At 34.9% G+C, this 24,951-nt stretch overlaps 2 protein-coding genes across 4 annotated transcripts; one reads left to right on the top strand and one right to left on the bottom strand.

Moving 5' to 3' along the window:
• The first annotated feature begins 3,945 nt into the window (after positions 1 to 3,945).
• On the top strand, positions 3,946 to 16,376 carry LOC117683180 (beta-galactosidase-1-like protein 2). Its single transcript, XM_066083426.1, is given in 18 exon segments — positions 3,946 to 4,182; positions 5,148 to 5,216; positions 5,392 to 5,487; positions 5,962 to 6,070; positions 10,285 to 10,377; positions 10,820 to 10,901; positions 11,619 to 11,777; positions 12,149 to 12,292; positions 12,374 to 12,466; positions 12,592 to 12,642; positions 12,739 to 12,791; positions 13,124 to 13,273; positions 13,647 to 13,724; positions 14,019 to 14,109; positions 14,288 to 14,375; positions 14,708 to 14,822; positions 15,521 to 15,637; positions 16,263 to 16,376. Coding segments are annotated over 18 exon segments (1,878 nt in total). The 5' UTR covers positions 3,946 to 4,006.
• A 417-nt stretch (positions 16,377 to 16,793) lies between these two features.
• Positions 16,794 to 19,584, bottom strand: LOC136274964 (uncharacterized). Of its 3 annotated transcripts, none has more exons than XR_010713419.1 (5): positions 19,508 to 19,584; positions 18,794 to 19,063; positions 18,130 to 18,495; positions 17,586 to 17,712; positions 16,794 to 17,007 (listed from the first exon to the last, which is right to left on the bottom strand). XR_010713419.1 is itself a non-coding variant. In XM_066083103.1 (5 exons), exons 2-4 carry the CDS (start codon positions 18,803 to 18,805, stop codon positions 17,628 to 17,630), a joined length of 426 nt encoding a protein of 141 aa, XP_065939175.1. In that variant the 5' UTR covers positions 18,806 to 19,063; positions 19,508 to 19,523; the 3' UTR covers positions 16,794 to 17,007; positions 17,586 to 17,627. The 3 variants fall into 3 exon arrangements, 1 of the variants encoding a protein (XP_065939175.1); XR_010713420.1 differs by having other exon boundaries at positions 18,160 to 18,495; positions 19,508 to 19,525; XM_066083103.1 differs by having other exon boundaries at positions 18,167 to 18,495; positions 19,508 to 19,523.
• Positions 19,585 to 24,951: the final 5,367 nt, after the last annotated feature.

The following is a 24,951-nucleotide window of genomic DNA, read 5'->3' as shown; positions in this document are numbered from 1 at the left end:
TCAACTTTCCTTTTGGAAAAACGCATCTTGTCGCACACGAAGCCTTTGAAAGAATCAATACCTTTCAATATAAAATTGTAAAAACAATTACATTATTTTTTAAAACATTAAGTGTTCATCCTGATAAATAGAATATTTGAAAGTCTTGAAAAATGATATAACTTCTTATAAAATTTTAGAAGTCTACTCAACAATAGCACAGATAAATTAAAACAATACTAGATATAATTATTTACTAGACACAAAACCTGAAAACAAGAAATTGATGCATTCAGCATGTGTTCCATATTGATGTGTTCAATATGTTTTTTTTTGCGGGTGACATTAGTCTTACATGTAAGTAATAGTCTTTAATTTGTCTTTAATTACAGACACTTAGAGTATGGCATGTGAGGGAAAAAATAGTGCCGTTGAAATGTTGGTGGGTGTCTGAATTGGTCTTACATGTTGTACGCACTTGAATATACTGTTCATTCAGACAACGATTTTGCTTGAAATATGTAACAATTCGTATAAAAAGTTATTTTTAAGGAGGGTAACTTTATAGTTGCATGTTTTTGGGCATTCTAGTAAATACAGTGTATTATACTTTTTATGACTTATTTCATATTTTTAAAATTAAAAACAATAAACAAAATACTTTTATGACTTATTTCATATTTTTTAAATTGAAAACAATAAACAAAATACGGATAACATTATTTAGATTTTTAAAAGAATTTTTCAAAACTATGAATGTTGCCATTGTGCTTTTATAACTTTTATGATAAAATGAATCTTTGAAGGTGTATGTTTTAAAATATGAGACAAAAGGAGTAAAAATCGCACGCTGTTGAAATGGTAAACACAGAGTAAAGCTATCTTGTCGGAGTTATTTTTCCTAATCTTATAATAGATCCATTATACCAATCTACATTTATAATACTTTAAATGTATAGCAAAATTTGGTGCATTTTAAGTGTTTTTAATTGTCTCCAACTTAAAACCAGGCAGCAGATTTTAGTATTTTGAACATAAAAGGTAGAAAATTATATAAGTAATTTCACATTACAATTTGAGGAAAATTGCTATTGTAATATTTTTCATCGCTTTAGAGTGCAGAAAATGACAATTTACTTTTTATTCCAACAGTAAATGTACCTGTATTTTGAGATGGTCCCTAAAAAGAACCAGATGGTCGATTTTCTTGAAGCTTCGAAAAAAAAAACCAACAACCAAGAATTTGTTTAAATTACGTTCTTCAGCCTGCTTAAATGTAACGAGTGACTTGTTATTACAATCGACAAGCATCAAAAATCCAAAAGTTTATCACAATTGTAACCATCTGAACATATTTATTTAAGGAATGAATTCAATATTTATTTGTTTTATACGATATAAAATGGTTTGAGGCAGTTTACGCTTTATAAACCGCGAAGCGGTTAATAAAAAAGCGTAAACTGTTTCAAACCATTTTATATCGTATAAAACTAATAAATATTTAATTCATTGCTTATAATTTAATTTTTTTTTCTCTTCATTGTAGATAAATACGGTCATTTGACCTTTAAAATGACGTAAAATTATACAAAATTCAAACGTAACGTCAGGCGTATTGATACGTTTTTGACGTTAGTCTTACTATGACGTAGGCAACATTCTTTATACGATATAAAATAATTTTTTAGCCAATCAGAAAGCGCGTTACACCCAGAATTAAATTATAAAACAGTTGAAAACAAAACAAAATACCTTTCCTCTGTGAAGTGTGACTGTTTTCCTTTGAAACAGATTCATTGAGTGATTTTTTTATGCTTAAAAAGTCATAATAGTACAAAACTTTGATGACAATTTTGTTAAATTCCCAATTATATAAAGAAGTCTACAAAATGACTACCAATCCATCATTAATATAAAAAAAGTAAAGATTAATTGCAAAATTGATAAGAAATATTTAACGCCAGCAAAAAAGTATATAAATTAGAATCAATTTTAACAACAGCTTGGACTTTAGGTAGTTGTATTAAACAGCAACGTGACATAGGCCTATCAATAACTTCTTTGTTGGCCACTCAGCCATGGATCTTTGAAATCGACAACGGTCCATATTTCACTCGATATCAACATCCTTTTCACTTGATTTGATGCAAGAAATAGTAACGTCCTACCGAAAGTCCAAGCTCGAATATCAAAATGCCGGTTCTCTATCACATACTTTCTATAATAATATAATGTTTCTGGGTATAGAAGCGGGTTTTAGAAGCCCTCGGTTGTCTTAGATTGTCTTTAAAAAATTCATTCAATAAGATATGCATATATCTTATTCTAAAGTCTTTATTTACATCAATATATAAAGGCATCTTATAACCCGCCATGTTGAATTAGCATAATGACGTCACTTACCAAACTTGCCTAAGCTCTAGGCTGCTGGTAGATTTGGTGACCTCATTTGAAATTGAAATTAAGTACACCAATGTCAACATTGGTAACCAATTGCTACCATTGGGAACCATTTGTAGACATTGGTGACCGAATTTGCCGTGGGTAACGATCTCGTGAACTCTGAACGCACCTATACTTTGTTGAGACCCAAGACATTTTTTACATGTTTCCATTTCTAGATTTTAACGTATGACGTCACATTGTGTCTCGCTATATTTCCCGCGATAAATTTAGCGGTGGATCAAACATAGACTATAAACTTTTAAGAATAGACTGCGTAACTGCCTCATATGGTGTTTTCTGTTTTTGTTTGATAGAGAAATTAAATATATACTTGCAAGAACCATACTTTACTGTCATATCTATCCAATGCATGTACATTAATTATATGTAGGGAAGATAAAAAAATAGGTTATTTTGAAATGAATAAAAAAGAATAAAGAGAAAAAAACGAATTGTCAAACCATTAAATTAGAATATAAAAAATTAAACACCTACACACAGGGACCTGGGGGCACGGATACAACGTACGTAAATAGAATGCAAAAATAAAAAAAATAAAAATATGAACCAGGAAAAAAAAGAAAAATCAGATCACAACAAGGTTAAAAAATAAATAGATACTGTATTTATCGTTAACAATTTTGGCCAAATACGTTTTACAGACTGATTTATTCTCTCTAATATTTATTTAATAGACGTAAATCAAATTGAACAAAAAATTAAAATATGTTTATGACTAATAAATGTAATGCATGTGCATGCATGTACACCTTTATAGATATGTAGCACAAGTTTAACTAACTCGTCTGACCTACATAGATAAGGGTTTCAATCAACACAAGGTAGGACATGTCACACTGTTTTATTTAATCCTAGCACAGACTAGCATATATAGTGTCCGTACGTGCAGAATTTAAAAAGAAAAGTAGAACAAGAGAAATGAACATGAAATGCATTTCATTGATGAAGAGTCTGACTCTATTGTTTTGTATTTGTAGGTTCTAGTCCACGCATGTGTATGCATGCTTTTGCATTCGAATTACTTGTGCATTTTCCTCACTACACAAACATTTCGCCGTGGTCTTGGTGTAACTGAACGTAATAGATAAATGTCCCCTCTCAGGCACATACGTAGCATTGTTTTCGAAAGTAGGGGGGACTCGTACAAAAAATCTTTACAAGCAAAGTGAGGGGGAAAGGGAGGGGTTATTATCACTTCAATTTCTCTGTTCATTTTCTTGTTTTTTCAATTTTTCACATGGTCCCACTTTTTATATATAAATTTAATTAAGAAATTTCTTGCTGCGAGAAAAGGTCTGTATGGGGGGGGGGGGGGAATTCAGGTAGCGATTTAATGGTTTCTCCCCTTAAAAGCGCTATCTATTAATTATACTTTAATTATACTTTACAAATACTAAGATCTTTAAAATAAAAGATTTCTATGAGAATTTATATTTTTTTAAGTTCTTAAAAAGTCTTATGACACTTTGCAAAATATATTGTACATGCCTGCTACACACAATCCCGATATTTTCCACATGTGCTCTTTTAGATATCTGTATCCTCTGAGGATTGACACAGAATGACCGAGGTCTACTGTAGCGCAGGTGCCCTGACGTTCAAGGATGGGAACTTTATCCTGGACGGGAAACCCCTGCGGATCTTTAGCGGGACCATGCACTACTTCCGGGTAGTTCCGGCCTACTAGAGGGACCGCTTCCGGAAGATGAGGGCGTGTGGACTTAACACCGTGGAAACGTAATTTATATATTCTTATACAACCCCCCTTCCGAAAAATAACAGAAATATCACGTACGACTCTGTGGCATTTTATATTCACACTCGTTTCCCCTATTTGTTTTATATATAGGGGAAACGAGTGTGAATATAAAATGCCAAAGAGTCGTACGTGATATTTCTGTTATTTTTTGACTGGAGACATAAATAAGGGGTTGTTAACGATAATTGATAAAAGAAATCGAAAAAAAAAATAGAAAAAAAAATAGAAAGAAGTTAGGTGGGGGGGGTAGTGCACGGACCAGTCCACAAGCACCTGTGTTGTAAGCCAGATGTATGGCTCGCAATTCTCTGATTTAAAACAAAGCTCGTGTCATGTGTTTGTTTACACTTGTTGCATAGAAGTAAAAATTTCAAATGTTTTTGTTCTAATCGTTGTTAAATGTACACATAAATAAACACTCTCTTCTGTTTGTTATACATCTTATTTAATTATGAAAGTGATATTTTGCATCCAGAAAGCCTAAATGTAAACAATAACATGGCAGGAGCATTGTTTACTAACAAAAAATAAAATGCTATGTATCCTGCTTAATTGAAACTTGACATTCAAATTTTAGTTGATCTTTTAAAAAAGCTCTGTTAAGCATTTTGTCTATTCAAATTGGAAAAAATTAAAAAAATTAAGCTCTTATCGGGAACATGCCCATTGAAAAACCTAAAACAAGAAATAAATAAATAAAAAAATGTAACAAAAACGACAAAAAAGAACACTGCTATAAACTAAACAGGGATAAAATTACAATGTGGTGATGACCTCATTGTATATTATAATTACAATAAAACATGTTCAAACCACCTGTACGTACCTAGCACTATTGAGTCAAGTAATAATATAACACAATGCAGTGATACACTCTAATTGATATACATGCATGTGGAATATGCTTCAGTCTATCTTCATTAATTCAACCGTTACATTGTAGGTATGTACCATGGAACCTACACGAGGAGTATCCGGGAAAGTTTAATTATTCCGGAATTCTGGACGTCAGGTTTGTCTGACCTAAAAACTACCCCCTCTCTCTCTCTCTCTCTCTCTCTCTCTCTCTCTCTCTCTCTCTCTCTCTCTCTCTCTCTCTCCAATTTAACTCTACATCTGAGCAAAGGATCACATACACGTAACGTCTCTGAGATTCAATGCATGCCATAATCATGTTTCCCCAACAGTGAGTTTATCCGACAGGCGGGGGAGGAGGGGTTGTTTGTGATCTTTAGACCAGGCCCCTACATCTGTGCCGAGTGGGACTGGGGAGGAATGCCCAGGTAAATATCTACCTGGATATAGAAACGGTCAGGTAAACTATCTTCTTGAAAATAGAACTGGTCAGGTAAAGTATCTACCCGGTAATTGAATTGATCAGGTACATGGAATGTCCAGGTATAGTGTCTACCTAAGGAATGGGAAAGTAAAATTTCTACCTGGAGAAGAAAAGAATACATTCCGGTACGTTTATACCAGGAAATAAAGGGAATGGGTAAGGTAAGCGTAATTTTTATGGTAAGACTATGTATTAAAGTATACCGTGTTATATGATCAGATATACTTTTTACCTGCAAATCAAATCGATCATTTTTTTCCCTATTTTTTTTAATAAATGACATAAAAATAATATGCAATGCAAAATAAATTAAAGTATTAAAACTGAAATTGAAGATTTTCACGAAATCCTTTTATAGGGTTAGTTGTTTGTTGTCTTGTATTTTGTGTTTGTTGTATGTACACTTGTGTCTTTTTAGTTGGCTGCTAAAGGACCCTGACATAAAGGTACGGAGCAACTATCCCCCGTACGTAGAGGCCGTCAGACGCTTTTATAATGACCTGATCCCCAGAATGACCGACCTACAGGTACCTCAATATATCTAACCTCCTGCTAAATTGTAAGAAAATCATTGGCTAACGGCAGTCACGTGGAGACTATGTATATTCCATACATAGTCAGTAGAAAATGTTACCCCCTTGAGCATTATGACGTCAGGTTTCATACTCAAATTAAAACTTGTAATTTTATTATAACAGCTTGATTTCCATTGTTTTATTTACTTTTTATCATTAAAACAAAGGCAGTGGGTAAGATATAATCGTTACATGGTTTGTAGTTGACCTAATATGGTTTATACATGGTCAGTAAATTCTGGCTCCGCTCTCGCCCCATATCGAATTTACTGACCATGTATAAACCATATTAGGTCAACTACAAACCATGTAACTAATAATAGCGAGCGCAGCGAGGCGGCGCGAAGCGCCGCTCGCGAAGCGAGCTCCATAGACAACGTGTACGTACGGAGGAAATTCGAGTTGAAATCTGCACATTGTTCAAAGAAATTTTTATGAGGCCACGTGAAAAAGTTCTACTATCCCAATGATCCTTTGCGGTGCATAGCAACATGGTGGAACAGGAAGCGTTTCTAAGGAAAATTCTTACCTCTAAATCGCATACATCATTTTCATTAAACAATAAAAAATCCTTTTATAAAATTGAAGTAAACAGCACATATGCATATATGCTTACGTTAAAAAAATGTACCTATCTGAACTTTTGCTGACATATGACGTCATTTCCTTCCCCGAATTTGTCCGACAATTTACGAAAACTGTCGAGCAAAAGAAAGTTAAGAATGACGTCACAGTGATCTCGCGTTTTAATTTCCCGCGACACATTTAGAGGTGGATCAAGCATCTGGATGTAACGTGTAGGAAGTACTCAGTATCAGTGTCAATGGTGTCTCTTTGGCTAATAAGTTTTGTTTTGATAATTTTTATGCTTAGTAAATACACATGCAAGTTCCATATTCTAAATTTACTGTCATATTGATCCAATCATATATGCATACGTTACATGTAGGTAGGTGACAAAAAATAATTAAAACAGAGAAGTCCAATCATTATTAGATCTACGTGCAGCCACGTCATTTTGTACTGAATGAATAAATAAAAGAAAAAAAATAAACTGTTAAAATATCTACATTGTACATGTATTTGTTATAGTTGCATACGTGGTCAAACCTTTCAATAATATTGGATATCACACACCAGAAAAGGGTGAGGGCACACGTCTACAACGCTATATAGCATACAAAAATTAAAAAGATTAAAAACAAAATTGATGTCACAGAGGAAAATGATTAAAACACAGGTAACAACAAGGAAGAAAATGAGAAATAACAAAGACACACAATCTATTGTTTACTGATTTTAATGATCATTATTAAAAGGTAAAGGAATGATAAAACATAATTGTATTTACATGAAAAAAACCCAAACGGCTTTGTGTTTATCAAAATATTTTAATAAATCTGTTTAACATTTTATTAATGCTCAGTGGTAGCATAGGCGTCGGAACCGGGGTGGGGAGGTGGGGGCTTAGCCTAAGGTACCTTAGTCCATCACACTTAGGATAAGAAGGATTTAGAGTCATCCTGCCCAGATAAAGAAATAATCACATGAAAGCCTTAAGTTTGATAATTGGCATATATTCGATTATCTAACCAAATTGTAGTGCACAAAGTAAACACAAATCTGGTAATAGCGAGCCTGCGCTCGCTAGCGCACAGCGCCGGCGAGCGAAGCGAGCTCTAAGAACCAGTGTGCGCGGGAAAAAGAACGAGCTAAACCTACAGTTCATCAAACAAAATTTTTTGTCTACGTCCCATAATGCTCTCTAATGTTTTCACCCGTGGTGCTATGCCAAAAATGGCCGACTTTTAACGCGTAATTTACGGTGACTTTAAGTTTGAAGACACGTTTTGAGTACCGCATATGCTTTGGCCAGACTCAAAAGATTTGTTGCATGCTTCCATACGTTCGTATTGAGTCGAGAAACGTAAACAAAGACGAACAAAGTCATGGATGACGTCACAGTGCACTCGCGCTATATTTCCCGCGAAAAATTTAGAGGTGGATCAAACATCTGTAATGAGTGTACTGGCTATTTCAGTATAGACTGCGATACCTGCCTTATCTGCTTATTGATATATGATTTGTTTTTAATCTTTTTTTTATTTAGAGATTTTATATATATATATACTAGCAAAAGCCATACTTTACTGTCATATCGACCCATTTTAAGCTAATTGTGCATGCATGTACAGTAGGCAGGTAAGTATATGAGTAGGGAGGGAATAAACAATAGGACATTTAAAACTAAATAAAAAGGAATAAAATGAAAAAATAAACAGGTAAAAAATTATGTAGATATTGCATATAGTCAGACCATTAAATTTAAAAGTGGGAAATTACACACCTACAAACAGGTACAGGGCTCTCTCTCTCTCTCTCTCTCTCTCTCTCTCTCTCTCTCTGGGTAGGGGGTTGCGCTGTATGTATCATAACCATTAAAATTAGTACCTTTGGCATACTTATTGTAGAGCAAAAATTCTTTGACGTTTGTTGATACCGAAATAAAACTATAAGTTGACAATGATGCAAGGTATGTGTAATTCTTGCTGCGCTCGCCAGAACGGTAGCACCGTAAAACATATTAGCGAGTGAATAGAAAATTCGGACTATAGTTGCACATTCATTCAACGGATTTTTTTGGCGTCAGTAAATCGGACCAGTAATGCATCGTTTTAATCGTCCCAGTAGTTCCCTGTAATCATGGCAATTTTTATCACTTCACACTCTCACGAGAATCCGCAAGACAAATTTAGACAGTAAAAACAATAACGATGTAAGCGACATACAGTCAATGTTACCTCTATAGTTCACCTCAGTACACTTTCAATCAAAAATAATCGTGTGACGTCACAAACGTTTACATATTGATCCGACATATTTTTTTTGACCCACAATTCATAGTACCAATGGTTTCCAACCTCACGTTCCAACATCACATTCTCCCGAGAATCAAAGTAAAACCTTTGAAAAGCTTATAAGATGTGTAATTTTAAGAACATCATGCTTTTTAAGTAAATAAAACAGTATACTTCGCATACTTTTATTTCTCAGGGGAGTTTTAAAGAGTAAGACGACACTTAACCAACGTCAGTTTTGACGTCACAATAAGCACTGATTAGGGGAAATTACTCTAATTGAAGTTATTGTAAATCTGCTGAAATGACCAACATTCTCTCAAAATCTTGCAAAGGCTAAGATAAAGAACAGCTGACGAATAAGGACATTTCTTCAGATACAGGAAACAGTTGTAAATTGCACTAATTTGGATGAATGCTCACAAATATTTTATTCACTATAATTACGGTAATTTCCTGAAACGTAACGTTATACGTAGCAGCGCCTTTTTTAAAGGAGGTGGGTGGGTGGATGGCAGCCTCATCCAAAAAATCTTTGCAAGCAAAAAGAAAAATAAATCATGAAAATTCTAATCCTTCAGCTCTTTAGCTGGGGGGGGGGGGACAACACGATGTTCTTTTAACATGATAAGCAAATATTTTTAAGCGTAAACTAAAAATAAAATTAAACATTAATTATTTTTTTTTTAAGTGGAGGGGCAAAGCCATGGTAAGTCGATTTTCTATGTATACATTGACAAAAATGAAAAAAAAATTAGCATTGGGGGATCTCTATGATGAGTCAAGTTTTATATGAAAGTTTAAGAAAAAATGTCTACTGCAAAAAAAAAGGGGGAAATCAATCAATCAATCATAATCACAATCACTTTAAAAGAGGAGATGCAGTGCAATGAATATTTATATATTAAAATCTTTATTATTTAACAACATTGTATCTGAGATTTAACTATTGTTCTACATATAAATAAATAAATTATAACAAATCTTATAAACTATGAATAATGAACATTTACTGAAAAATAGGTATGTTTTATTTTTTGGCATTCAAATTTCACGTTGTTAATTTTATTTTATTAATTTATTATAATTCATTGTTTGATCACATGCTGTGCTCACCCCAACGGTCGCACCGTAAAACATATTAAAACTAGTGAAACTTAAAATTCAAAGGTTAAAAAGCGTTGTTTAACTTTTTACCCCATAAAGTAAGTCTGCTACCAGTAAGTCTGGTTCTAAAATGTCTCAAATGTCCATACGATGACTCTGTTATTGTTTATCATCAGGAATACATGTATTTTTTATCAATAGCGTTCTAATGGTGGACCAATCATAGCCGTGCAGGTAGAGAACGAGTTTGGTTCCTATAGCACCGAGGTTGATCACCTACACACCATTATAGAGGTAGGTCAAGAGGTCATGACCTTTCAAGCTGAGATCAAGGTCAAGCAAGACTAAGAATGAGAAAGGATAGTATTTTGCAGGCACGTAGCATCGTTTTTGAAAGTGGGAGGGGGCACATACTCTTCCAAATAATCTTGACAAGGAAAAAAAAAAGGTTACTTTCCAAAATCCTGAAAATCCTAACTGGAAGAGGGGGGGGGGGGGGTAGTATATACCTTTGACTTCAATTTCCTTATTTTCACAATTTTTTACATGGTCCCCCAAAAAGGGGGGGGGGGGGCAACTCCATGTTTATTAATTTTTTTGTATGTAAATTTAAGAAAAAAGGGGGGGGGGGGCAGCCCCCCCCACCCCCCCCCCCCCCCCCCCCCCGATATTACGTGCCTGTTTGGTTTAAAGTTAATTATTTGCTGTTACTACCACTCTTTCTTTATTGTTGTAGATCCTACTAAACAATGGGATTAAGGAACTCCTCTTGACGTCAGAGAATATATTTGGATTAAAGAGAGCTCCATTTTATAAATGTATGAACACATATAGTAAACTAACTTATGAAATATTGTTATTTAAAGTAAATCCACCCTCCTGTGACGTCATACATTTTACATAAACCATGAATTCATTAAAATTCTTGCAAGTAGATTTGTAATTTATAAGTTATTATAGGTGCACATCAAAAACTCAAATCAGTGTTTACTTGGAGATATTTTATAAGCGTTTTTCATCCTTATATTCGACATAATTCAATAATGACAAAGGGAAATAACTCTTTTCTATTTTTCTCTAAGTGATATATCTAAATGCTATAATTTTTCTAATGTAAACAATGTTTTCTTTTTTTTTAATTAATTTTAGTTTTCTGGCATAGTAAGCAATAAATTTAAATATATAAACAAGTATCCATCCACTTTTATTTAATTTTTAAACAAGAAAAAGTGTGATTTTAAGATTATAATTTCAGCCTTTGGTTTTTATTACCTTACATCTTAAATAGTATGGATACATATATATTTTATTTATTTTTTGATGGAATTCAAGTCCAATAAGTTAAAAACAGTTAAGTTTTTTAACTTTGAACCCATAATTTTATAGGTATATAGTTACCTTAAACTTTTAAACGATGATTCTGCGTGTCCCCTCTAGAAAAGATGTGTTATAATAATGATTTACTCGAATTTCAAATGAATTAACACGATTACTGCTTATTTTACGTTCTCCCGTTTTGTTGTTCGCCTGTTTAGACGCCCTGCCCACCGCTAACTTCCCCTCCATGGAAGACGGAAGCAAGCTGTTCCGGATGATCCGGGAATGGAGTCCCGAATTTCCTCTGATGGTGATGGAGTTTTGGCCCGGCTGGTTTGACCACTGGGGACAGCCCCACAAAGGACTAGATATCCCTGGTAATCGGACTATCACAATATCATCTATACATGTATTACATTAAAGGAATGGCTTGTGCAAAGTTAACCTTTTATGATGCATGTAAAACACACTTTTAGTGAAGAACCAGAAACAAACAATGTCGTTTCGTTTTCAACAATAGTCATTATATTTTTATCCATTGAGTTTGCCATACGCTTGTACAGTAGAGGAAAATAAATTGATTTCGTTGTAAGCGTTAACACATTGTAAGTGCGTTTGCTGTAAACATATTTTACAGTACAAATCAGTTAGCAATTATGATAAAAGCGAATTAAAATTGAGTTTCTGAAGAGAGTCTAGAACGTCATAGTCATGTACATGGGTGTATAAATGGACGATTTTTTGACAGCTTTTGAGGCGTGTCTGTCGGGGGTGCTAGACGCCGGGGGGTCCTTCAACATGTACATGTTCCACGGAGGGACCAACTTCGGCTTTATGGCGGGAGCAAACTACTTCGAGGGGTCCCACTATAAACCTGACGTCACCAGCTATGGTAGATATGATAATAAAGGACAATTTTTCCGTTCACTATTTTTCTTTCTTGGCCAGTATTATCATGTTGCTTTTGTTTCAGATTATGACGCGCCATTGTCGGAAGCAGGAGACATCACTCCAAAGTATATGAGAGCAAGAGAAATTATCTTAGAGAAAGGCCTGAAACCCCAGGGTAATGCATGAACACCTTTACATGAAGTTGTTAGGTCTTGGAGATTTCTACAACATTATGTACTAAAATCAAGACGAACTGGTGTCATCATTGATAAAGTCAGCATTCCATGTATCTATTTCCAGGAATAACGTCTTTGCCAGAAATTCCTCCTCATTTACCAAAGAAAGCTTATGGTATGTTTATTGTTTTGAAAACTATAAGAAAAATTATGAGAGGGACTTTATCTTTGTTGCTATTTTACGAATGTTTTCTTATACGTTTTTTTGCAGGTAAAATAGCAGTATCACAGTATTTAGATTTCAGGACAGTTTTATCTCTAATGGTAAGAAATAAAAGAACATTAAGCTATCTTCTAAAATGACCACTAGTGATATTTTTCACTACTAAACATGTGATTTCTTAATGTTTGTTGATAAATCGCACCATGTAATTTCTATAGTAGCAGAGCTTAGTTATAGGTCGCCGTGAATTTCATCAAATGAAAAAGAACCAAAAATATAGATCAAATGTAACGTGAACTCTTTTTTATAATGTTAAGATTAACATGTACATCAATATTTTGTAGTCATACATGTCAAAACGTTTACATATACAAACATATTATTTAGAGTGAATTTTTGCATTTATTGACATTTATTTACATTTGATGTTCAGACCCCAATAACGTCTACAGAACCGGCGTTAATGGAGAACCTTGACTACCACCAGGGCTATGGCCAATGTTTCGGTTATATCTTATACCAGGCAGAGATCCAGGCTGGAACGGAACTATCGTTTACAGACATACCAAAAGACAGAGCACAGGTAAGAAGAAGAGGCTCACAGGCCGTGATGGTCACCTGGGTATCATAGCCCGTAGATGGGCTGGTCTTGATGCCAGAATAAATGATTTATTAACAAACCCGAATCTTGAGAATATTAAAAATTTCTGAAAATATTAGCTACCTATATTGAAATAATGTTAAACCAGCCACCCTTGCCACCCATATCGTTATCATCATTATGATATTATCATCAGCACATTAAAATGTTTGTGTTTATTAGTTTTGCTTTCTGATTTTTTTCTGTTTTCTATGTAGATATTCATTAACATCATGATTTAGTATCGACCATGCAGAAACATTGGTTTGCTTTAGTTTGGTTTTATGATTCCAAGATATCTTTTTTCCGTTTGAAGGTTTTTGTCAATGGGGAAGAGAAAGCCGTACTCGACTGGCTGAGTACAGACAAAAAGATCAAATTTGGACAAATCTCAGTATGTACGCTTCGAACAATTAATATTAAAATTAAGTAGTTCATGTATGCTATTAGATTATGAAACTCGAATGTTTGATGACATAGCATTGACGGTAAGATTTTGGATAAGCTAGGGCAAACTGTGAATTCTAGCAAACCAGATCTAGATCTCATTCAAATAACATCTTATTATACTATCATTTTGCAATGGGTCTTTAGTCTAAGTTAATCTCACGTAAGCTTAAAGTTTACAGTTGTGGCTTAGACTGAATAAAATATATAGGATGAATATGAAAATTGTCTGCTTTTTCAGGATGGTAGCAGTTTAGAGATCTTGGTGGAAAACCACGGGCGAGTGAATTATATTGAGTATGGTTCCAATAGATTCAACGAAGAGAGGAAAGGTATAACGGATTTACCAAAATATAATATTTAAAATGTTATATTAATTGATAATTCTACAGTTAAACCTTCTGTCAGTCAATCAAATTTAATATCACCACTCATGACCCTTGTGTATTTGATGGATTTCAAAATACAAATGGTTATAAACTGGTTATGTAACGTTATTATGTATCAAAGGTATTTGTGGATCTGTAAAATTGGATGAAAAGGAAATCAAGCAATGGCGAATTTTTCCGTTAGATTTCAAATCCAAATTCCTTGACAGGTAAGTTGAAATTTTCATTTTAAGTAAGTTTAGTTTGTATTGCTTTTATTCACTCAAGGAAATGATAAATGTATATAAAGTGTTAAATGAAGTATGAACACTTTAAAAGCCTTTTTATTATCTAGTAGATTTAAATAATTAAGGTAAGAAACACCGATCCAAAAGAAATCTTGTCAGTGACATTATGCGTAGATGGCACTGAACCGGAAATGGATGCAATATTAAATACAAATAATAATCAATGATCGTTCATATCTTAAAATCAAAAGCATACGATAAATTCAGTACGGTAGTTATAATAATGTTTCATTGATATTTATTTCCTATATAAGCCTTCATCGTTGTTCCAATTGGAAGCCACCTGTGGAGGGTGTGAGGGGACCTCTAGTTGCCAAGACAACGTTACATATAGATTCGTCGCCATGTGATACTTTTCTTGATATGAAGGTAAATATTGAACTGCTCCTCTCCAAAATACACATAATATAAACATTAAAGAAAATATTTTAGATTTACAAAACAAAAATAGCAAATTAAATACTTGAAGGTTAAAACGACATTAAACAAAAAAAAAACAACCAAACTGACATAAAACAAAAACGAACATAAACATACACTGTACCTAACGGAGATTTTTGTGATGATTTTTAATTTATTTGTATTTTTTATTCGATTTTAAGTCTTCTTTTTATCTTCACTTACAAACTGAACTTACAAACTCGAAAATTTCCATGCCGGAGGCTGGGTACACAACAAATTAATCATCAGGTCTTTCGCAGATTTTCACATACGATATGTTTTAGTTATAAACTAACAGTTAACAGTAAATAAAAAATCCTTATATCTTAGTTCTGAAATTTAAAGTAACTGTTTTATCTATACACAGAGCTTTTCTACATGACAATAACCATTCTGCCCTCTTAAATATATTGTAACGCATGCGTGGATCTAGAGGGTGGTAGGGGCGGGGCCGGAACCCCCCTCACCTGGAAAATGAAAATTTATTAGATTTAAGTAAAATTATCGCAAATATGCCTCGGGGACCCCTCCTGGCAAACACAATCATCCTTCGGACCCCCCCCCCCCCCCCCGGAAAAATGTCCTGGATCTGTGCATTCATTGACCGTGTGAATTGTGTATTTCAGGGTTGGAATAAAGGCATTGTAATAGTGAACAACTTTAACTTGGGGAGATACTGGAAAGTAGGGCCAACCAGGACCCTGTATATTCCAGCCCCACTGCTGAAACAGGGTCAAAATGAGGTACGTACGAATAAGTTAGTTAATTTTCATTTTCTTTGTTAAGGTACCTCACTACACCCAGACTTATACTTTTTAAGATACTACGTAACAAGATGGCGATTTAATTGTTTTGTTAAATTGTTTATATCTGAAGACTTTCAATTCAATTGTATATCGTCGTAGCTAAGCTGTTAAAGTATAGGGCTGCTGAACCGCAGATCATGAGTTCGAATCCGCCTTGAGCTTTTGTTCATGTTAACTGAATTAAATTTTCGTAAAAGTAATTTTTACGTCCAAAATTGGACATATTTTTGTCTATTTGACTTAAATATTTCTTATCCATTATTATATCTATCATAATCAAGTAATGTCTGCTAATTTGAGAAAATATATTAAGGTGTTGTGAGCCACCTTAAAAGGTTCATATTTACATTGTAAATAACAATAGCACAGTTGTAGTTGAAAACAAATGAAAAACAATGACCGCATGTACAAAATCAAGTAAAAAACTCAGTTTGGTGAATTTAATTTTTGCTTAATGTACATATAGCTTAGGTTATGGTTTTAGTTTGCGATTTCTTGAATAGCTCTCATCTTAGATGAAAAAAAATTGACTTTTCTTTAAATAATCTATTATATTTTTTAGATCCTAATTTTCGAGCAGCACGAGTCATGTGGTACTGTCAGTTTTATTGATGCCCCTCTGCTAGGAGAGAAAGTGGTCACTAAGGGAAAAAGAGTACCAATTAATTTCCCATAGAACTCAATGTTAACCTAAACACCCCTAGCTACTTTGCTATATTACTTACAGACATATCCTTGGTAAATTCTGAAAGTTCATTCCGAGCACTGACACAAAATCACAAGAAATATATATGGTCCCATGGCGTTTATAGGTCAAAATTGAACTTGTTTACAACTTACAGTGATCCGCAGCAAATTAACCCAAGTCTCTAAAATGACACCCACCTCCCACTTTAACCCCTCTAATTTCTTTACTCTCTGCAGTACTTCCTCATTTCATCATTTAATTTAAACACTGATAATTTTACCTTAAAATGATCATTATTTCAACAACTTATTCAGCCAATCACCTAAGCCCTACCTTTTTCTGCTCGGCTCAATCTTGTATTAACACTTCTCTGATGTCAACATCCGGTGCATTGGTACTCTCATTCCTATACTCATAATTTTACTCACCTCAGAATTAGGCAAATTTGTGTTTTTCATGAACCTTATACATACCTCTTATTGTGTGTGAAACATGAGTCCTGGATCTGCAGAGACATGTATGCTGTGCTCATCCGAGTACGAGGCTCTCTCCCTCGGCAATCGTATGATGAGAGTGGACCGACAGTGAAATCCAGAATGAATAAACTGCTTTTTGATGTCTGTAAGAAATAAAATACATGTAAAATTTGAATGAATGTGTTTGTTTGTTTGTACTTAAGGGTGTTATGAACAAATTGGATATGATTTTTCAATAAGGGTGGATTCTACCCAGATTTCAAGTAATGAATCGAAATGACTGAAATGTCAATTTAAGATGCAAAATTAAGAATTTTACATTGAGTAAATTAGTAAAAATTTGTATTCTTATGAATTGTTTACTATTTGGAAAGCTGATGAGCAAATCATCCCTTATCTCTGACCCCCTGCAGTTAATATAGGAGATAAAACTTTTACCACCCCCCTACATGGCAGAGCTTAAAATAATAGCCGGTGCCCCCATCTTTTGCTACATAAATCATTCACAGATAAACAATAGCCCAATTTTCGGATACAGTATAACAGCTTAATCTCCCTAGTGCGAAACAGCATCAACAATTAATTAGGAATTTAGAATTTGCATTCAGAAAAGGCTTAATTTTCACCATGCCAAAATTTCAAAAAGGACATTCCTATGGATTCAAAGCCCAAAATCTCCCTCATAACAAGGGGAAAAAAAGTCGCCAGGAGGCTTACATACCAGCTACATATAAAAGGTTGTCTTCTGAGATGACAGATCTGGTTAACAACCCCCCATCTGCATCAGAGAGGGAGGAAATGGTCCAGCGTCCGGGAAACTACCATCTCCTGAGACCAAGGGGGGATGCCTGTAAAAGTGAAGTGAAAAATCATCAAGACCAGAATTTTGAGCAGTAAGTCATCTTTTGTCAGCTAAAATGAATAGAAATCACAATTTTACATAAACTTTTGTGAAATTAACATTTTTTTTTACAAATTAGAACCCTTTATGGCCAATAAAATGGGGCTCTCGGACAGTAGGTCCATTTTTTCAGTTTTACATGTGGCTACATGTCACTACATGTAATCTGGGGTGATAAAACATGTATTTATAAATCATTCACCTCACGTGTATCAGAAAAATGGGTTTCAAAGCAGTTTATGTAAAATTACATTATTTTCAAAAATCTACAAAATTTACAACTAGTCTAAGGGGGGTAACTCTAAAATAAATTTTCCCCATCTTCACAACACACACAGTTACACACTATGTAAACATCAGTTACAATTATTGTAGAGCGGAGACAGATTCTAACAGATTACTGCACTTGGGGAAGACCGGTGCATTGTGGAACCAAGCCTTTCGGAGCCATCAGGAGCAGAATCCAGGCTGCAATGGATCCCTGACCTGGAACCTGGCCACCGAGGAAAGGCGAGGGCTTGCCACACGGATGGGGCTCAAATGCGGCATGTGTCCCTTCACATCGAAGAGACACAACCTCTTTACAGAAGTAGAGACCAGTGCACCCGGCAGAAAACCAGCTTCTCTTAATTACTCCCTTCAGGTCGGGCTGAGCCAAACACCCCTTGGTAATGATGGAATGAGGAAAATACTGCTTTCCACTAACACTCCTGCTCCTTCCCGTAAGTCCCTGCAAAAGACCAGTAACAAAGTTTTGGCTAAAATTGAGACCCTAAATACAGCTGACATGAGTCGCAGGTGTCGCCAGTTGGTTGACGTCAACACCATTAGGGGACAAGAGTCGCCGCAGTCTATAGACGTGCAGTGCGACGGCATGTACAACAACCCCTTGTACTCGGGGGTCGGTGAGACGCCATTCCAGCCGGCAACACAGACTGTCTACTCTGTCGCTGAAAATGTAACTGCAAAACATCAAATTATCAAATTGATAACGAAAAATAAAATTTGCTCAAAGCACGGTCACTTACGGGATGCGGCATCTGCTAACCACTCTTGTAGTCCGGGGGAGTGCGGCGCTAACCTCCCCATGCAGCATACTATAGGGGATGAGTTTACATGGGCTAGGGAGGGGATGGCCGAACTTCTCTGTGAAGATGGTATCGAGGTTAAGGGGGTAACAACTGATCCAGACAGCTCAGCTGGGCGGGCTGCAGACTCCCTCTTCAAGGATGGGCTGTACAAGGTCAAGCCAGTGCATTACCTGGATACTCGGCATCTCTCCGAAAGTATCAGGAAATCTATAAAAAGAGATGAAAAGCTCTTACAGGTCATGCCCTGCAGAACGAAAGCTGAGAAAACCAAACTTTTGCATAATTTTGCCCTCGATGCAGTAGATAGATGCACGGCCGAGATCAATCAAGCGTATGACATGTATGCTGGTGATGGCCATAAGATGAAAAACAAGCTCTCATATGCTGTGGATGCAATTGTGCAGTGTTACATGGGTGATCATGCTCTATGCAGGAAACATTCTTTAGTATGTAATGGGGGAATAGTTAATTGGGTAAGCAAAAGTACATATCTAGGTTCAACTTTTGAAATACCTCACGCTTCGGAGAACGAGAACTTGCTTCGTGCTTGCATCTCAAAGAGGTTGTCTCCAGCCATTCTGGACAAAACTATCAAGAACAGCAACTCTCAGAAGGTCGAAAGCTTCAATCGCACTCTTCGGCGATCTTTACCTCGTAATGTCACCTTTACTCGCAACTTTGCGGGTAGGGCTCATAGTGCTGCTCACTCTTCAAATAATGGTCCAGGTGACTCCATCTGCAGCTTATGTGCAGGTGTGGGTTGTGCCATACCCAGTGGAGGCTCGGTGGACAAGTCTCTACAAGACATTCAAAAAAACCATGAAACTAGTAAAAAATATCAGAAATCAACTCTATACAAAACAAAAAGGGTGGTTAAACGTAAAAAACTCTACAAGTTATATGAAAAGCATCAAGAGGAAATTAAATACCAGAAAAATATGATGCTCTCTGAATCCCGAGCCCGAGGGAAAATGAAGAGGCATTCTGAGCATAATTATTCAAAATATGATTAAATTGTGTATTACAATACATATTAACTAATTACATGGTAGAATGCAATGGGGATGGTGGGCCCTGCAACAGAACCCCTGTGCTTTGCAGTGGTTTCTCTCCTGGTTCACTTCATGCGTCTCCAGGACGAGGTGGGCGGCGTTGACGCAAAGCTTCTTATGGCACAGATGGCTGACCTCCAGGTTTCCACCTGGAAACTGTGATCGGGTCAAGCGCATCTGTGCCATAAGAATAGCCCTATGAACCCTCTCAAACTTTGGTCCCTCCTCTGGCCATCTCACTCTTAACACTCCATACCCATGGGCAGTGGTGGCGCCTTTCCATACAAAACACCCCCCTGGTCCCCCCTGAATTTCACTTTTTTCCAAAATTCTAAGTCTCAACTGTTCAAAGAAATCTTCCATGATCAAATATCAACAGAACTAAACTTCCTATGGAACTATTTATCCTTAAAAAGTCACACGACAAGGGGAAAATAGGCTCTCTATAGGAAAAAGAGTACCAATTAATTTCCCATAGAACTCAATGTTAACCTAAACACCCCTAGCTACTTTGCTATATTACTTACAGACATATCCTTGGTAAATTCTGAAAGTTCATTCCGAGCACTGACACAAAATCACAAGAAATATATATGGTCCCATGGCGTTTATAGGTCAAAATTGAACTTGTTTACAACTTACAGTGATCCGCAGCAAATTAACCCAAGTCTCTAAAATGACACCCACCTCCCACTTTAACCCCTCTAATTTCTTTACTCTCTGCAGTACTTCCTCATTTCATCATTTAATTTAAACACTGATAATTTTACCTTAAAATGATCATTATTTCAACAACTTATTCAGCCAATCACCTAAGCCCTACCTTTTTCTGCTCGGCTCAATCTTGTATTAACACTTCTCTGATGTCAACATCCGGTGCATTGGTACTCTCATTCCTATAAGGAAGTCGACTCTGCATGCTACCCCACAGAGTCTGTATAACCAACCCGACTAAACAGAGTCTGTTTCGCGAACCCGACCTCATGAGTCTGATTAAATACCCTGACAGGAGGGGGTTGAATAGCTGCAATAATGTAGCCCTCTCCGATTTTTTTATATCTGATGTTTACTGGAGAGGGCTACAATTCCATAGGATCTCCGTAATGGTGCAAAATTAATTTTTTAATGCGGCTGACTTCGGTCTGAAAAGATCGATTTTATATTTGACTTTCTTTGGATAGAATGATTTTTTAATTCAGATTGAACAAACTAACCGTATATAAATCAAAACCAGATAAAACACATCAGCATGTTTACCAGTTGTCTTTTTCAGCAGCCATGACAGTTCTCGCGTGATTTTATGGGATTTACGCTTGGAGTTTTGATGGGCTTGATAACGTGAATGTCAGTATAAATAATCGATCTTACCTCGTTCTATCACTAAAACATCATTTAAGGAAATGGTATTTAATGGAAAATTCATATTTACCGTGTTAATTATGTTTAAATTAGGGGAATTCCTAGATTCAGTTCAAGATCCGCTCCTAAATTCTCATTGGTTGTCCCAAAATAAAACCGGTCAAGGTCAGTAAACATGGCGGACAAATTCAACTTGCGTTGTTGACATACACGAAAATAACCGATATATGGACTATATCTGATATTTTTGGATTAATTTATGCCATAGACATCTACAATGTTTGAGTTCAGGTAAGAATTGCAGATGTTATTGTCATTTATATACGATTTGAGACGAAATCGTTGCGGGAGTGAATCACTCCCGCACTTGCACCATTACGGAGATCCTATGGAGTTGTAGCCCTCTCCCCCCCCCCCCCAAAAAAAAAAAAAAAAAAATCGGGAGAGGGCTACATTATTGCAGCTAGGGGTTGAAAAAAAGAAGAAAAAAAGTGTGGTATTTAACGAATTGTTTGAAATGTTGTATATCAACATTTTGCATCGAATGTCTGTATAATATGATCAAATGAATATTTGCTGCATGTTAACATTTAGAATGATGCAATATCGCATTCATTGAATTGAGTACATTTAATGTATGATGTGTTAACTAGTAGTATTTTGATTACAGATTGAGCACAATATACTGAGTAATAAAGAAGTAGGGGAACAAAAGAAAGCCAGGCTAAAATTGTAATTTTGTTATTTAAAATACCGTAAATTTGAATTTTTCTGAAGGATGCTATTTTTGCAAAGTTTTGCAGTAAAGCCTCCATTGCAAAAAAAAACCCCAAAAAACAAAAAATACAATCGCAAAGTAGACATTAGAAAAAGTCCATTAGAATCCCTTTTTAAAGACCCTCTGTAGAGCCCAGACCTGTATATACATGTATCTTCAGTAATTTTAATAGCGTTAAAAAGATAATGTCTTTCAATTAAGGTACATCACATGTACACCAAAACATGTACGTTTAAGACACTCAATCGATTTGGTTGAATATCGTCATAGCTCATTGGTTAAAATATCGGGCTCTTGTTCACAGATAGTGAGTTCGAATCTGCGAGGGGGCTTTTGTTCACATTTTATAAATTAAAATTTTCAAAATAATTTTTATCCAAATTTTTGCACATTTTTTGCCTAATATTTGATTAATTTTCTTACCAATCATGCATTATGTCATAATCGAGTAATTTTCTGCTGATTTGATAAACTATTTCAAGGTGAAGTGAGTCTCATTAAGTTTCACACCTTGCATGTGATTTGAGAACTTGTCAGGTTACATCGGTACAGGTACACGCTACATCGCTAGGTACTGATATTCCTCAAAGTTGGAATGATTGAATGCTTTTTATCGTAATAAATTCTCTTAAATGCAACTGTTACAATACTTTACATGGCTTATCTTGAGACTGCATGTGTGTACTATAGATGTATTTGTTTTGATTGCAAAGACTCTGGATCATTTAAACAATAAAATATCTTGTTTTGTGATTCATGCGAGATATGAAGGTGGGGACATTGCAGAAAAATATAAGTCGCGAAAGCTTGTTATGTTCATTTCTTCCGTACTAATCGCTATCGTTGCATTTATAATCGATACCGTTTACTAATTTTACTTGTTTTGTAATTTCTCTTTTGAACTATATTAAAACAATTATGAAAAACTTTTTATTTTCATAAATATATTTTATAAGAACTTACATTTTTTATATCACTATATACCAGGTATTATTTTTTTTAAATCCATTAAAATCTGGAATTTATGAACACAAAAAAAAAAAAAAAAAAAAATGGAATCAATACAATCAATCTTGGTTGATTTGTTATATGGAAGATAGACAGGTGCCTGCATCTATGAATTAAACAAACAACAAACACGTGTGCATTTCTATAGGGGACTAAATCAGAGCTCCACTAGGAAAAAAAATATGTCTCCATAGTAAAAGTACCAAACATGCCTTGAACACCCCCTCCTCTTTCAGCAAACGTAGATAACCCTCGGGAACAGCCCCCCCCCCCCCCCCTCCCATGAGATCTATCACACTCGGACCCAGATAGATATCAGCTAACCCTGATTTACCCTGCATGATCAATATAAACACAAACACATTGAAAACATTAATTATATACTCATCACACTGAATCATTAAAATTAATATACGTACCATCATTGCGCCCTCTACATATACATCATACTGAGTTACATTGTCTGTAGGTGCCTGGCTTTCTACAGTTGTTTTTATGAGACTTCAAATGTTTTGCTACCTGGAAATTACTTAATGATAGAATGTGTGACATTTTGATAAACTGGATAATTTAGCTGATTATCATTGGTGTTTAGTATGTGAGATGAAGAATTGTATATCTTATATTTTTTAAATACATATTTTATATATAAGTTTAAAAATTCAAATAAAAAATATAGAGGTTCAACTGGGGATTGAACCCTGGCCGCTGGAAGTGATGACCACTGTCTTATCCAGTAGGCTACGGATGCTTATGTAACAAGATGTGTTTTATTTTATTACATCATAATATTGTTAGTTAATCTATAGGAAAATGGTTTAAACATTTTGAACACATATGTGAATTAGTATTATTTTGAATATGATAATGTAAGGTACTTTTCATATAGTGTATGGATATTAATAGTTTTTTTTGAAAGCAATTTTATAAAGAAATTGATTTTGTTAGATTTTCAATTATCATAGAGATTATAAATTTCGGACAATAGCCATTTTGTTTGTGACCATTGCTGAGGCCAGTTGTGAGTTGAGAAAACTTTTGTAAGTAAAATAATTGTACTGCTACTATATTGTATTGAAGTAAAGTTAGTTTTTTTATCAGTAATTATATCAAAGTAATCATTGTATCACAGATGAGAGTATATGTTGAAATTATCAAGAAAGTTTACAAAGTTTAAAGGTTTCACAGTGAATTGTACTCATGATTTGAATACAGACTAATGTTTGAAAAGGGTACAGTGATATTGATTTTACATATATTTTTATACAATTATAGACATGCATATTTTGCATAGTTACATGTCTAAATGGTTTGTTTCAGATATTATCTACCAGTACATGTAATACAGTTCCTTTCACCCTTATTTAGGGTAGGTACATGTGTACTTGAGAAATTATTGACTATGGCATTTACATATTGTCAGAGTATATTTTTAATCTGCAACATTGCATATTCAATATTGTAATAGGGTTATTTCTTTTTATGACCATCATTTATTAAATATAAGATAATTAGAAAAACAATATTTCGTACTTGAACATATGTGTCATTATAGTAATTGAATCAATTGTGATGCTTTATGATTGTGAAGTTTATATGTGTATTATGTTTTGTAGGAGCGTCACCATAATAATAATAATATCAACAATAAACGAAGTACATCTATGCCATACTCGTTTGTTACAATGGTGTCAGAAGTGGGATTTCGATGATGGCTCACCAGACTTCTTCACTGATGTTGAGGAGAGGAACTTACAACATTTTATGAAGAGCTGGGACATCGAATCAGGATAGAGATTTGGTGACGTCGAGGAACATTTTGTTACTATAGTTTATAGTGTTTGTGAAATCAGCGATGGATCCTGCAATTGAGGCCGAGTTTAAGAAAATGAAAGAGA

This window comes from Magallana gigas, chromosome 4, assembly GCF_963853765.1.
Source record: "Magallana gigas chromosome 4, xbMagGiga1.1, whole genome shotgun sequence".
NCBI classification, from domain to species: domain Eukaryota; kingdom Metazoa; phylum Mollusca; class Bivalvia; order Ostreida; family Ostreidae; genus Magallana; species Magallana gigas.
Note: the sequence above shows the minus strand (reverse complement) of the source record. Positions and strands in the feature narration are given on the sequence as shown.